Source organism: Vulpes lagopus, chromosome 20 (assembly GCF_018345385.1).
Source record: "Vulpes lagopus strain Blue_001 chromosome 20, ASM1834538v1, whole genome shotgun sequence".
NCBI classification, from domain to species: domain Eukaryota; kingdom Metazoa; phylum Chordata; class Mammalia; order Carnivora; family Canidae; genus Vulpes; species Vulpes lagopus.
Window position 1 is genome coordinate 240,009 of NC_054843.1, and position 15,799 is coordinate 255,807.

Sequence of the window (15,799 nt, forward strand, 5' to 3'; positions counted from 1 at the left end):
GACGGTAGGACCCAGGCTCCTCGCCACGGCCACGTGTTTACTAATGTACAGCTGCCCCGGGGCGCAGAAACCCCCGAGCAGAGGAACGGACCTAAAAGAAGTCCTAGCGAAGGCGTCGGCCGGGACAGCGAGCGGACGCGAGGCTGGCACCGTCGGGAAGGGCCCCGCGGGCCGCGGCGCACGCACTCACGGAGCCACCGCAGCACCTGCGTGAGGCCTGCCGCAGGCCGCCCCAGGAGGGGAACAGGTGAGCGGGGAGCGCGACCTTCGGCAGCGCCCACAGGGGCCCGGGCTGCACGGGGGTCACACCACAGAACTGCCTGCGCCTCCCGACACCCAGCAGGGCTCAAAGCTGTGTGCTCACGTAAAGGTACCGTCACACTTAAAGTAGAAGCAGCTTCGAGTCCTGCCTGGGAAACCTCTCGTTGTTCAAACTGGTGTCAGCGTCTTTAAAAAATCCAAACGGGGGGCGCCCGGAGGGTTCGGCGGTGGAGCATCTGCCTCGGCCCAGGACGTGACCCAGGGTCCCGGGATCGAGTCCCGTGTCGGGCTCCCCACAGGGAGCCTGCTTCTCCCTCTGCCTGTCTCTGTCTCTATGTCTCTCATGAATAAATAAAATCTTTAAAATAAATAAATAAAGGTATAGAAACGAAGTATATTATTACTTCAAAATGGATAAAAAGAGAATTAAAAACAAGAAATGCCCCGATAAAAAATAATCCAAAGCCCCATCCCCACTGTAAAAAGAGAAAAAAGCAAACAAAACACATAGAAAGCCTAAATTAAATAAAATGTAAACTCAAACACATCAGAGATGACATTACCCACTAAAAAGACAAAGACTGTCAGGTAACTCTAAAGAATCAACCCCATGCTGTGTAGCAGGGCATACATCTAAAACACAAGGATGCAAGATGTTGGAAGAGAAAGAATAAAAAACACCAGTATCGTGTCTGATCCATTTACACAAAGTTTTTTTTTAAGGTTTATTTGAGAAAGAGAGCAGGAGAGAGCACAAGCAGGGGGAGGGGCAGAGGGAGAAGCAGACTCCTTGCCGAGCAGGGAGCCCGAGGTGGGACTCGATCCCAGGACCCCGGGATCATGACCTGAGCTGAAGGCAGAGGCCTAACCAACTGAGCCACCCAGGAGCCCCTTTATTGTTTAATTCTTACTCCTGCAAATTACTTGTGAAATAACTTAAACAGAAAGTAGAAGCATCCAGGGACCCAGATGATAAACAGCGGTAGTCCACACGAATCGGAGTCGGAAGGGTTCTGGAACCATACTCCCTAAACCTCCTACAGCCCTATGTTTTAACCCTTCAATACAAGTCTCTGTGAAGGTGATTTTCCTCTGAAATTCTTGACCTCCGAGCAAGGTCTGGATGGTTCTTTTACAAGATGATGACCCGTACTTCCTTTGTTCCTGACACATAACTGGAAGGTCAAATACTGCTTTCTGCCATTTCTCAGTTAACTGCCAGGAAGGAACGGAAGGAAAATGCCTTTTCAGATCCTCCACTTAAATTGTGCGGGAAGGTGGCTAGATCCTGAACATTTACCATGAAGTCCTTCTGCAACTCTATCTCTGCTTATAACCTCCTAAAGAAACTCAAATCTAAAGCTGCTTACAAAGCTTACATGGTTTATTTGGGACGCCCGGGTGGCTCAGCAGTTTAGTGTCTGCCTCCGGCTCAGGTCGCAATCCTGGGATCCGGGATCCAGTCCGGCCTCAGGCTCCCTGTGAGGAGCCTGCCTCTCCCTCTGCCTATGTCTCTGCCTCTCTCTGTGTCTCTCATGAATAAATAATAAAATCCTTTAAAAAAATAAAAGCGAAACTTCTAAAAAGCTCCCCATGGGCAGAGTAAAGCAAAGACACCTTTAGTCCTGCCCCTACAAGGGCCCATCCTCTGCTGACACAGACGCGGCTGCAGCGCAGGGAAGCCTATGTGCCCATGACTATCCTGCCACAAAGCGATCTGCGCTGGACTTGGAACAGTGAACGCTTTCCTGGAAGTTTACTTTTCAGAAGATCATTACTCCAGGCCCCAAGATCACAACCTGAGCCAAAGTCACACACAACCAACCGAGCCACTCAGGCACCCACGATTGATTTTCAAGTCATTTCTACACCCAATGTGGGGCTCAAACTTACAACCCCAAGATCAAGAGTCGCATGCCCTACCGACTGAGCCAGCCAGGCGCTCCTAACATGGTACTTTACCTATACACATAAAAAATTTTAAAAGTCTGTAATTAAAAATAACTCATTGAAAAATAATAAAAATTTGAAAAATTGTGAATGAAGGTAAAGTCACACACAGAGAAAAACCAATAAGCTTAACTGTATGTATATTTTAAAGGCTGGAAATTGATCTGTGTACCTATCTCAAGAAGTTAGAAAAACAACAAAATTAAAACCCAACATAATTTAAAATAAGAAACTATATATAGTAAGAGCATAAGTTAAACATAAATGTATACATAAAAGAATAAACACTAATTTAAGGATGTATTTATTTAAAAAAAAAACAAAAATAAAAAGAAATAAAGATGCATTTATTTGAAAGACACCAAGTGCACACCCACAGGGCTTGATCCCACAATCCATGAGATGATGACCTGAGCCAAAACCGACTGAGCCACCCAGGTACCCCTGGAGTTCATTTTTTTATAAGAATAATAAATATTAATTTGTGGTGAGACTAATAAAGGCACAATTACCTTTAAAAAATGAAGAAGGTCGGGATGTCTGGGCGGCTCAGCGGTTGAGTGTCTGCCTTTGGCTCAGGGCATGACCCCAGGGTCCCGGGATCGAGTCCCACATCGGGCTCCCTGCATGGAGCCTGCTTCTCCCTCTGCCTGTGTCTCTGCCCCTCTCTCTCTCTCTCTCTCTCTCTCTCTGTCTCTCATGAACAAATACATTAAAATGTTAGGAAAAAAAAAAAAGAGAGATGCCTGGGTGGCTCGGCAGTTGAACGTCTGCCTTCAGCTCAGGTCGTGATCCCAGGATCCAGGATCCGGTCCCTCTGCCTATGTCTCTGCTTCTCTCTGTATGTGTCTCTCATGAATGAAAAAATAAAATCTTTAAAAAAAAATGAAGAGGGTCATCAATACTGGTGCCACAACCACTAAGAAGAGAACATTCCTATGAAAAAATGCCAACTAGAAGATCAGATAAAAAAGTGAATTCTGAGAAAAAGCCTTAGTGAATAGTCTGATAATTCTTAAATAAGTGGAGTCTGTAATTAAAGGCTTTCCCACAAACAAAACCTCAGTTCACCATCCTACACAGGCTCCTCCAGAGCAGAGGAGACCTCAGCTCATCAGGTAAGGCCATCCTGACAAGGAGGTTAAAGTACAGGTGACCTTCTCACAAAAATACATGCTTTCTCTGTAGCAACTGGGATGATCATATAACTTTTCTCTTTGAGTCTGTTAATAGCACTAATTTCTTTGACTAATCTTGCGCAACACTAAAATACACTCCACTTGGGGTGCCTGGGTGGCTCAGTTGGTTAAGCCTCCAACTCTTCATTTCAGCTCTGGTCATTATCTCAAGGTTGTAAGACTGAGCTCCACATCAGGCTCCACGCTCTGCACGGAGTCTGCTTGTCCCTCTCCCTATGCTTTGCCCCCACCTTGCGCGCTCTCTCTCTCTCTCTCAAATAAATAAAATCTTAAAAAAAGAAAACCACTCCACTCTACATCCACCCAAACTGCTAATACAGAAGGAAAAAAAAAAAAAAAAAAAGGCTGTCAATATCAATCACAGAGGTTATGGGACAAGTGATCCTTACATGTCACTACTAAAAATAGAAACAACTGTTTTACACGATTCAACATGTGCATTTTGAAAACATATGTGTACACTGATCCAATAATTAAATAATTACAGCCTCAATAAAAACATGTGCACAGGTACACCAAGAGACCTATGTAAGAATGTACAGAGCAAATGCCAAATAACAGTGGAGCAAACAGATGGAGGTACATTCATACAACAAACTACTACACACCAACGAAGATGAATAAACTATAGCTCTTAACATGGACGAACCTCATAAATAAGACACTTGATATAAAGATACAAACTCAAGACAGGCATACTTGAGATTATTCCATTTATTAAAGTCAAAATATCAGGGGTATCTGGCTAGGTCAGTTGGTAAGGCATAAGACTCTTCATCTCAGGGCAGCCCCAGTGGCTCAGCGGTTTAGCGCCGCCTGCAGCCCAGGGCGTGATCCTGGAGACCCAGGATCGAGTCCCACATCGGGCTTCCTGCATGGGGCTTGCTTCTCCCTCTGCCTGTGTCTCTGCCTCTCTCTGTGTGTGTCTCTATGAATAAATAAATAAAATATTAAAAAAAAAAAAAAAAGACTCTTCATCTCAGAGTCAGGAGTTCAAACACCACATTGGGTATAGAGATTACTTAAATAAAAAAAACTTTAAAAAATTCAAAAATCAACAAGACTGTAGTTCTAAAAGTTAAGGTACTCAATACACAAAAAGTAACTTGAGACAAATCTATGATTTGTCTTATTTATTCATGAGACAGAGAGAGGCAGAGACACAGGCAGAGGGAGAAACAGGCTCCCTGTGTGGAGCCCCATGTGGGACTCAATCCCGGGACCCCGGGATCACGCCCTGAGCAGAAGGCAGACGCTCAACCACTGAGCCCCCACAGGCGTCCCACAACAAAGTCATTTTCAGACAAAAAAAGAAAAGCCTAGAAAATTCATCAGCAGACCTGCACTACCCAAAAAACTGCTGAAAGGAAGTTCTTCAGGAAAAATGATACACGATGAAAAATAGGGTCTATACCAACACACAAAAGCCCTGGAATTGGCAGATAAATTGGTAAACATAAAAGATCACTTTCATTTTTTTAAGATATTTGTTCATTCACTCGTTCATTCCACAACCAGCATGGAGACCAACATGGGGCTTGAACCCAGGATCCTGAGATCAAGACCTGGGCTGAGATCAAGAGTCCGATGCTTAAACTGCTGTGATTTCCATGATACCATACGTGGAAAAAAGCAGGATACAGAAAAGTATGTAATATATCCTGCTACTAAAAGCAAATAAATGCTAAAGAATATATGCACATATTTACTTTCATTTTTATAATCGTAACAATAGGGGCCCCTGGGTGGATCAGTTATGGGTCTCCCTTTGGCTCAGGTCATGGTCCCAGGATCCTGGGATGAAGCCAGCATCTGGCTCCCTGCTCAATGGGGAGCCTGCTTCTCCTTCTCCCTCTCCCCCCAGCTCACACTTAACACACTCAGGCTCACTCTCGAATATTTTTTAAAACACAGAGAAAGAAAGAAATGTAACAATACGCAAAAACTAAATAGTTAACTAGAAAGCAAGAAATAGTACATAAGGGAAAGGCATAGTCAAATTATCTGAATATGCTTTGACTTTACAGATTTAATTTTAGAACCATGTTGACGTTTTACATAATTGTAAAACAAAATCAAAACAAATGAAAATCCCTAAAACATGAAGAGATAATAAAACAAATAAATATAAATATATTAAGTTACCAGCTTAATCATACAAAGCAGAACTATCTCAAGTGACTTTAATATGACTGTGGAAAATATCTAAAGGACAAAAATAAGTACAAAGAAATGTTGGTGTTGGGGCAGCCCGGGTGGCCCAGCGGTTTAGCGCCGCCTTCGGTCCAGGGTGTGATCCTGGAGACCCGGGATCGAGTCCCTGCATGGAGCCTGCTTCTCCCTCTGCCTGTGTCTCTGCCTCTCTCTCTCTGGGTCTCTCATGAATAAACAAATAAAATCTTTAAAAAATATATTGGTATTGTACAACTATATATAAAGATTACCGGGTAATTATGTTCATGTTAGGAACATACATTTTTAATGTTAGAAATTTCAAACTTGGGATCCCTGGGTGGCGCAGTGGTTTGGCGCCTGCCTTTGGCCCAGGGCGCGATCCTGGAGACCCGGGATCGAATCCCACATCAGGCTCCCGGTGCATGGAGCCTGCTTCTCCCTCCGCCTGTGTCTCTGCCTCTCTCTCTCTCTCTGTGACTATCATAAATAAATTAAAAAAAATAAAAAAAAAAAAAACATTCTTTAAAAAAAAAAAAAGAAAGAAAGAAATTTCAAACTTGAGTAAATTGCAACCTGTTGATCTGAAAATGTCAGTATTAACTCAACCTGTAGAACAAAACCCTAACTATGCACTGACATGACCTAAAAGCAATGAAACCCCTAACGTCCAGATCATGTTTCTGAAAACTCTTTCCCACTAAGAGGAACCAGGAGTCAGAGAAATGAGCGGCTACAGGCCTGGGGCAGGAAATACACAAGCTGACCGACATTTTTTTCCCAAAAGCAAGGAAACAAGCCATCGTCATGACCGTGGAGCGTCAAACTAAAGATTCTCTCCCTGGTCAAAGCTGGGAACATCTGAGCAGCACAGTAACAGACACAGAGTTGCTCACGACAAATCATTAAAACCAGGCCAATTTACAGTGATGCTCAAGAAAGCCACTTCATTGATCACAGTTGGACAAGTGTAGCCCAGGGAAACGCATAACCTTTTTAAACCAGTGACTAACGGGAAAGAATGAGGCTTTTTCCCTGATTCCCAATACAAACTGGACCTCGGGGTCACCAATCACCGATGAGGGGAGGCTCTCCCCACAGAACGTCACAATCCATAAGGAAGGAATGGCAGACCTGAGACGTGATTATCTTGTGGTCCTGGGAAATGACAGTTCTGGGCAAGAACCCACACCGGCCACGGGAGCTCAGGAGGACCTCTCGGGTGGACAAGTGCACAGACTGGGCCTCAAGCCGCGACGCCAAGCAGCACCAGAGACCACAGGCCCCGCGTGCCTTCCGACACAGTGCACAATTACACGCCGGCTACCGCTGAAACCACCACCACAACTCTCAACCGCAGGGAACAAACAGGGCTGCTGGAAGGATGGGGGGCGGGGGACAGGGTCACTGGGGCACGGGCATGAAGCAGGCACACGATGGGACGCGCACTGGGCGCTGTACACGGTGGATGAATCACCGACCTCTACCCCTGAGAATAACAGTACACGGTACGTTAACTTGAATGTAAATAAAATTCTGAAGGGGAAATTAATTAATTCTGAAAAAACCACCACCATAATCTGACCAAGCCTCTACTCTAGACGGAAGTGGCAGTTTACAGAAACTATAGCAGAGGGCCAGGGTGTCAGAGGAAGCTTCCCAACAACCCACGGGGATGCAAACAACAAAATCCAAACTGCGGTCAATTCTCTGGGATAAACAGCAAATTGTCCTGACAACCACATCATGAAGGAAAGGGGGAGGGATGTAGAGATCACAGGAATTCACTGCTGTGTGTGGAACTCCAGCCTTTGGAAACCTTAGAACAGACGTCTCTGAGAACCCAGTAGGAATAACACATGATGGACAGCCCCAGTGGCCCAGCGGTTGAGCATCTGCCTTCAGCCCAGGGCGTGATCCTGGGGTCCTGGGATCAAGTCCCACATCAGGCTCCCTGCATGCAGCCTGCTTCTCTCTCTGCCTGTGTCTCTGCCTCTCTGTCTCTCTGTTTCTCGTAAATAAATAAATAAAAATATTTTTTAAAAAAAGGAATAACACATGGTGATTTTACATTTTTGGCTTATGATTACCATCAGCTCGTTAAAGTAACAACTCTATGATAAAACAGCTTTTGATGGCAGCCTGACCACTGCCCACCACGTGAAGAGCCAGCAGACACAGAGAAGGTTCTCTCTCCCTCATCCGTAGCCACCAGACTGCAGAGGAGCTCTGCAGCCGACAGTCAGCTGGGCAGGACCACCGGCAGAGGAAAGATCAACACGTTCACAGACAACACATGTGGGATGCAAAAAAATAATAATAATAAAGAAAAAGAAAAAATTTAAGTGCGTTCCACTGTGTGTGGAGCCCAACACAGACCTTGAACTCACAACCCTAAAATCCAGACCCAAGCTGAGGTCAAGAGTCAGACTCTGAACCGACTGAGCCTCCCAGACACCCCCGTAAGCAAGATTTTGCCTGAATGAGCACGCACATCTTTCTAGAGAAGCCCACACATTTCATCAGCTTCTGGGTGCAAATCACGGCTTGAAGTAGGGAAGTAGTACTTATAATAAGTTATAAATAAAAAAACAAAATGCTTTGCCGTGGTCATTGCAGGACAGCAGATCCCTCGCACACCCCCTCCCGCACCGTTGCTCCCCCAAGCCCCTCAACCAGCTGAGATAACGCAGACGAACGGAGCTGCCCTATGTATGGAAAACTGGGTCGCAGCACTCAGCGTCTCCACTACAAATGGACTGAAGCACAAGCAGAGGTCCGCGGGCGGAGGGCCCCTCCCAGCGGTCTCGCTCACGCCAGGACGCCCCGGGCACCACGACCCGCCCCGGGCAGCGTGAGGCTCTCCCGACCGCCCACCCCGCAGACACCGCCCTCACCCAGGCGGGAAGATCACTCACTCCCCAGCCGGGGCGGGGAAGGCACCAGCTCAGCACCTGAAAACGACAAATCCACGAGGTAGGAGCAAACGCCCCGCCTTAGAACTTTACGTCAAACGTGACACTTCCCTTGAAACAGGCAAGACGTTAGCCGACTAACAGTGACCCCAACTAACAGTGACCCTGCTGGCGGGGAACGCCAGGGCACAGAGCCCTGCGAGCCGGAAGCTCCTCCACCCCGACCCGTCTCTCCACGACGTCGTCCTGGCTCGGATGCTCCTCCAGTGTGGACTCTCTAGCCTGAGCCTCTGACTTTCAAGCTGACTCTGATCCTCAGGCAACATGTTCTGTCCTTTAAAAGACAAAGGTCAAGTATTTCTCTCCTACTCTGAGCCCGTGAAGGTCCGAGCACGCCACTCGCCACGGCGCCAATCAGCCTTCCACAGCCTTTCTCTCAATATGACCTTCAGATTTATCACATCCTCCCCCCGTTACGGACTGACTGGTGTCCCCCAGATTCCAGCCTCTGAGGAGGGGATTAAGGTTAAATGAACTCACAGGGTGGGGCCTGGTGTCCCTGTAACAGGAAGGTCGGGACACGTGGAGAACAGCGTCCACAGGAGAATCAGCCCTGCCCACACCTGATCTCAATGTCCAGCCTCCGGACCATGAGAGGACAAGCGCCTGCTGTGTGAGCCTCCAGCCTGCAGTATTTCATCACAGGGCCAAGCTGACCAAGACGCACCCGGGAAGCAGGTGGGGGTGCTGCTGTCAGAGACACCTCCGCATGAGCAAGCAGCTCTGGAACCGGGTGATGGGCAGGGGCCGCTGGCAGAGATGCAGGTGCCACAGGCCCTTCCAGCGAGGCCTCCAAGAGGATTGGAAAACGTGCCGTTGGGAGGCTGGAGCAAAGGTGACCGGTGGACGCACGTGGCCAAGAGCTTCGCTGCACTGTGCTCAGTGGGAGGCAGAACTTGCAAGCGAAGACGCAGGATATTCAGTGAGCAGGGGTGGCCTGCTGCTCCTTCCAGCTCAGGGTAAGACGGAGGGGAGGAACTCTGAAGAACCGCTAGCAAAGAGGGCCCAGAACTTGAAGATTTGGAATTCTCTGCAAAAACGGAGCATGTGCATTCTGCAGAGAAACCACGGGCGTGGCCGCGACTGCTGGCTCAGAGATCACTCGGGGAGTCAGCCAGTCACCAGCCACGGCCAGAAAGGGAAGTGAAGTGGAGCTGACACCGGCAGACACTGCCAGTCTGCATCACAGGAAACAGGCAGGCAGGCTGGAGTAAGATCTTTCAGACTTCTGGGATTCTACAAACACGACCACATGTTATCGTTCCACAAAAGGGAAGAATGACCCTCACAGTGATATGGGGCCCAGAGGCCATCGGGGGCTGCCACGCCCAGCAGGCCAGGCTGTTTCCTCCTGTTTCAGAAGATGGGGTCCTTTCCTCAAGCTCAGCAAGAGTGTCTGCCCAGGGGTCAGGGTGGGGCCTCCATGTAGGGCCACGTGGGGAGGCTGCAGCCTCAGTGGCCCTGAGGGCAGAGCATCCAGCCAAGGAGGATTATTTTCTTAGTCTTAAAATGCAACAGAGAGATGCCTGAGTGGCTCAATGGTTGAGCATCTGCCTCTGGCTCAGGCCATGATCTCAGGGTCCTGGGATCAGGTCCTGCTTCGGGCTCCCCACTCAGTGAGGAGTCTGCTTCTCCCTCTGCCTCTGCCCCGCCCCCTTCCTGTGCTCTCTGTCTCAAAAATAAATGAAATCTTAAGAAAAAAAATACCAGCAGCAAGGCCTCTTCAAAGATGGCCAACTTAAAAAGAAAAGTTAAGACTGAGAAACTAAAAGAAAAAAAAAAAAAACAAGACTCAGAAACTAACCCAGAATGGAGTAGACTGAGGTGGCAGGGCGCTGAAATACAACACAGAACCTTGGACGGGTAAAAGGGCAGTAGTGGGACAGTAGAGAAGATTTAAATAAGCTCCATCAATTAGCTCATGATATTGTTTCAGTGTCAAATGAAACATTATGATACCATACCGATAACACAAGATAGTAATATTTCAAGAGCCTAAGTGGAAGGTATCTACAAACCCTGTGCTAATTTTTGCAAATTTTTTGTTAAGCCAGACATTATTTCAAAGTGAAAAACTAAAACATGTAGAAGATTTAATTTAATATAAAAAGATTTCTCTGACTTGAGAGTAAAAATAAAATAAATAATCATAAATCAGGAGGCTTCCTCCTCAAGATGCCTAGGAGAGGGACGCCTGGGTGGCTCAGTGGCTGAGTATCTGCCTTCAGCCCGGGGCGTGACCCCGAGTCCTGGGATCAAGTCCTCCATCAGGCTCCCTGCATGGAGCCTGCTTCTCCCTCTGCCTGTGTCTCTGCCTCTCTCTCTCTCTCTCTGTGTCTCTCATGAATAAATAAATAAAATCTTAAAAAAAAAAAAAGGAGCCTAGGAGAAAACATACAGAGAAGAGTAACATAGCTTTCGTTCACTGGAACAGCTGCGACGGAGACGGCTGCTGAGAACTGCTGCTCTACCCCAAGACAAGCACAGAGGATGACGGTGACCCTCTGGCCTGCAGGGGGAGAAGGGGTGAGATGGGATCGGCTGGCCAGATGCTCCCCAATTGAGGGAGTACAACAGCTAAGTCATCCAAATTTTCAAAAAAAAAGTAAAAAATCCAGATGTGGTAAGGTATCATAAATTTAACTGCTGGCAATGATTCCACTTCTCCAGTCAAGCAGAACAGATACATGATGATTTTTCATCAAGTTCTGCCTCCAGCCACCCGTATTCCAGCTCATTCTAGCCAACACCTAAAGCTGCTCCTGCTCCGTGTACATAGCAAGGCCCCAAGATCCCACTCTAGGCCATCAGGAGGCCAGCGGGCTCAGCGCCCTCAATACCCACATCCACTAGTCGGCCACACCTGCCCCTGCAGCTCACGGGGCCTCAAGCAGAGGATGGTGGTGCCTCATCCAGCAAGACACCATTTGTGCAACACCTGCACTCATTCCCTCTTCATTCCACTCAGAGAGAAGGTAAAGAGCAAAGAACGATAAGCAGGCGAAGGAATATTATGGCTTCAGTGTGCAAATACAAGCCTGTGAAAGGGGCTGACACGCACAGCCACACCCACACTGATAAAATTTCCAAGCAAGAACCTACGCTGACACTTGTCTTCAGTCAATCAAAATCCCAAAATCATAGAAGATCAAATCAGTCGGAGTGAAAACACAAAAATATATTCCCTTTTTGTAAAGTCAAATTCTTTTCCCACCTTTAATGGGCAAAAGCAGATCGAAGTCACACAGGTCACAACTAGAAGATAAGCAAAATGCTGGGGATCCCTGGGTGGCTCAGCGGTTTGACGCCTGCCTTTGGCCCAGGGCACAATCCTGGAGACCCGGGATCGAGTCCCACGTCAGGCTCCTGGCATGGAGCCTGCTTCTCCTTCCTCCTGTGTCTCTGCCTCTCTCTCTATCATAAATAAATAAATAAAAATAAATCTTTAAAAAAAAAAAAAGATAAGCAAAATGCTAAAGGACAGCGCTGAGGACACCTACCTGTGCTGCTCCTGCTCCGTCAGGGGTGTCGCTGCACGGCGTGTCTCTGCAAACATCCCCTCCTCTTCCCAGGGGTCCACCATCCTCGGTGGCTACCGGGCTCTCCTCCTGGACAGGCGCATCGACAGCCGGGCCCTTCCTCTTCGCCGTCTTTTTCTTCGGATACGCACAGTCACCTTTTGTTTTTCTCTGTCGGAAGTGAGCAAGCTGCGCAAAAACGTAGAGAAATAGTAAAGGCAAAGATAAGTAAGAAAAAAGTAACAGAACCACAAAGCCAAGGAGCTGGTGGGGAACATGAGGCTCTGGGGCTGGCTCAGTGTACTCAGCCAAACCTTGCCAGACCCACGTCAACCAACAGATCCCTGTCCTACAAACTCTGCCTTCATTAATACCTGCGATGCTAGCATTTAAGTTCAGAATTCTCTCTGAAGTCCCATAACGAGGACTGTTAATTATGCCTACATACGGACGAGAGAAAGCAATACGGCCAACTGGCAAAATAGCTTTCCTAACCCCTGGCAGTTTTCAGAAAAATACAACTAAAAAGAATACATCTGTTTAAAAGAATGATAGCTTAATCAAGACATGCCTAAGGTTTAAAACTACGTGAATACTAAATCTCTTTTTGCCCCCATTTCCCCCCAAATGAGGAAATATATAGCCTAGCCAAACTTCCTAGCCATAGAATCTGAGGCAAGGTACAGAAATAGCAAAAAATTAATTAAGCCAGGTCAATCTAAGATCCTCCTTTATGGAATCAGATGTTCTATTTTTCATGACACAGCTCACCAATGCACCAGGGACCTCCACAGAATGTCACCCATCAGAAGACACAACCCAGCTCCGTTCAGCGCCTCAAACTGACAGGGTTTTGGACTCTGTCCACACACCGTCTCCCACTAAGGTCTTATTCAAACATAGGAGATCGAACATCAGCTGGTCACGAGGGGACGTCGGCTCCTTCAAATGACGACCGTGCTCATAAAAGCAAATGCATCTAAGGACCGCTTGTGCAATGTAACAGAAGTGCTCACTTTCACAGACAGGAAAATCACATAAGGCCACTTCAGCGAGAAAATCCGTGTCTGCGGGACAGAGCCCGCCTTCCAAGCCAGCCCCACGTTCCCCGTCAAGCCCGTGCCCGGGTTCCCTCCCACATGGTCATGCCCGACTCTGGCCTGGGGCCTCCCAACAAGAGATGACCGGTTTCATCTTGCAACAAGGTGACCCTTCCTCTCACCCCTCCATGCACCTTTACCGCAGGTGGGGGTGGGGAGGGGGGAGGGGGAGGAGGAACACATGCCAAGTATTCAAATCCAGCTCCTCTTCATCTCCGGCCCCTGTCGGTGCCGGGCACCTGCCAGCCACCGCCTCCCTCTTTGAACCCCAGTCCAGGTCTCTTCTTCGCACGAAAGCTGCACAAGGCCACCCTGTCCCCTGCCTGTCGCCACAAGACGCTGCTGCCAGGCCACGGCCCGCTGCGATGGGCTCCTTCAAAGGATGCTCCTGCAGAGCATCTCCGGTGACCCGGTCTGTGTCAAACCCCAGGGTCCGGCCACTGCCAACCCCGACACAGCACCTTCACGCGGCCCTACCTCCCAACAGGTGACACCGACCCCGCGCTCAGCCCTGCCCCGCAGGGCCTGCCACCTGCCGCCTGCAGCAGCTCCCAGGGCACCCACAGGCGCCTCGGTCAGGGGTGGGGCCCCGCCAGGAAGGCCAGCCCGGGGGGCCGCTGCAGCAGGGCCCCCCCGCACCTGGGCCCCAGAGAAGGGGAAGCGGCAGGCCCCGTGCAATGTCAACACTTCAGGTGCCCCCGCACCGACACTCCAAGACTTCCTGACGTTTAAAAAAAAAAAAAGCTGCATAATTCCAGGAACAGCAAAAATCTGCAGGTAGTGTCCAGTAGGAGGCGGCCGCGGCGCTGGCGGGGGGCGGGGCAGCTCCTGAGGCCACGCCCCAGGCCACGCCCCACCCGCCTAGCGTTTCCCCGCCCCGCGCAGACGCACCCCCGCGAATCCCGGCATGCCCCGCGCCCGGCCTCCACGCGCGGGAGCCCCACCCCCCACGCACGTCCCCAAGCCGGTGATTGGCTGCGGCCGCCACGGGGGCGGGGCCGGGCAGAGGGCGGCGGATTCAAGATGGCGGCGGTCAGGAGGCGGCTTCCAGCCGAGTCGGCGGGAAGGGCAAGGCCTTGGCGGCGGTCCCCGGCGCACCGCATCGCTCCTCGCAGGGGACAGCAGCCGTCGCCGGGACCTGCCCTTGGGAACCCGCGCTGGGACGGCGGGAGGAGGAGCAGGAGGAGGCGCCGCCGTTTACCTTCGCTCTCCCGGCCTCCACCTTTCTGCGCCGCTGCTCTTGCTCATCTTCGTCCATCTCCCTCCGGGGTTTCCCGCGGGCCCCCCGAGAGGGCACGGAGTCCACACGCCGCCGCCCTCCGCTCTATTTACACTCCCTCCCCCTAGTCCGGGCTCGCCCTCCCCCCGCGACAACTGTCACGCAGACGTGAGCTCGGCTCCGCCCCCTGCGTGCGCCGTCCGCCCCGCAGCCAATCAGGGGCGCCGTGGTCCTGCTCTTGCGCACGCGCAGTCGGGGCGGGGCGGCCCACACGGGACTCCGCCCCTGCCGGCCGCTAGCCTCCCATTGGCGGGATGAAGGCCCCGCCTCCCAGCGGGGCCAATGGCGGGGCGCGGAGGCCTCGGAGCCCTCTGTGATTGGTCGGATTTGAAGAGGGCGTCGCTGCTGCGGGCGCGGGCGCGGGCGCGGAGGGCGGCTTCCCCGGCGCGAGCTGCGGGGCCCTTGGGCGGTCGTGTCCCCCGTCGGGTTTCCCCGGAGCTGTTGGTCGGCGCCAGGAAGCCAGGCCCGGGGCTCGCGGGCGGCGCGGAGGGCCCCTCGGTGGGCGGTGGCGGGAGCCGAGCTCCGGTTCCCCGGGCGCCGCCCCGGTGTGACCCCTGGACCGCGCTGCGGCCGCGCGGGGGGGCGGGGCGGGGCCTCTCCTCCCTGGGGACGCGCTTCCGGGCGGAGTGGGCACCGGCCCGCAGCCGTGACCCCGGGGTCGGGGGGGGAGGGGGGCCCTGGGGGGGGCGGGCCAGGCCGCGGCGTCTGTCCGGGGCTCCCCAGGGACTGGTCCCCCCGCCTTGACCCCGGGGTCGGTGAGGAGGGGGGACCCTAGGGGGGCGGGCCAGGCCGCGGCATCTGTCCGGGGCTCCCCAGGGACTGGTCCCCCCGCCTTGACCCCGGGGTCGGGGGTATGGGGGGACCCTAGGGGGGCGGGCCAGGCCGCGGCATCTGTCCGGGGCTCCCCAGGGACTGGTCCCCCCGCCTTGACCCCGGGGTCGGGGGTATGGGGGGACCCTAGGGGGGCGGGCCAGGCCGCGGCATCTGTCCGGGGCTCCCCAGGGACTGGTCCCCCCGCCTTGACCCCGGGGTCGGGGGTATGGGGGGACCCTAGGGGGGCGGGCCAGGCCGCGGCATCTGTCCGGGGCTCCCCAGGGACTGGTCCCCCCGCCTTGACCCCGGGGTCGGGGGTATGGGGGGACCCTAGGGGGGCGGGCCAGGCCGCGGCATCTGTCCGGGGCTCCCCAGGGACTGGTCTCCCCGCCTTGACCCCGGGGTCGGGGGGCCCTGGGGCCGGTGGGGTCAGCCTCCCACTCCTGATGTCACTCGGCCCCGGCTCCAGCCCCAGCGGGGCTGCGGCTCAGAGGGGTCTCAGCTGGACACGCTGCCCCCGCGCGCTCTCTAA

The 15,799-nt window shown here is 51.7% G+C and overlaps 1 protein-coding gene across 8 annotated transcripts in view; it reads right to left on the minus strand.

Moving 5' to 3' along the window:
- Window positions 1–14,586, minus strand: part of PCNT (pericentrin) — a 103,768-nt gene extending 89,182 nt beyond the window's left edge. For all 8 annotated transcript variants that reach the window (XM_041734822.1, XM_041734820.1, XM_041734819.1 and 5 more), the window contains exons 1-2: window positions 14,377–14,586; window positions 12,058–12,264 (exon numbers count right to left, since the gene is read on the minus strand). In XM_041734822.1, coding sequence (XP_041590756.1) covers window positions 12,058–12,264; window positions 14,377–14,433 — 264 coding nt within the window. In that variant the 5' untranslated portion in view covers window positions 14,434–14,586. The remainder of the gene's footprint in view (window positions 1–12,057; window positions 12,265–14,376) is intronic.
- Between the last annotated feature and the right edge of the window lie 1,213 nt (window positions 14,587–15,799).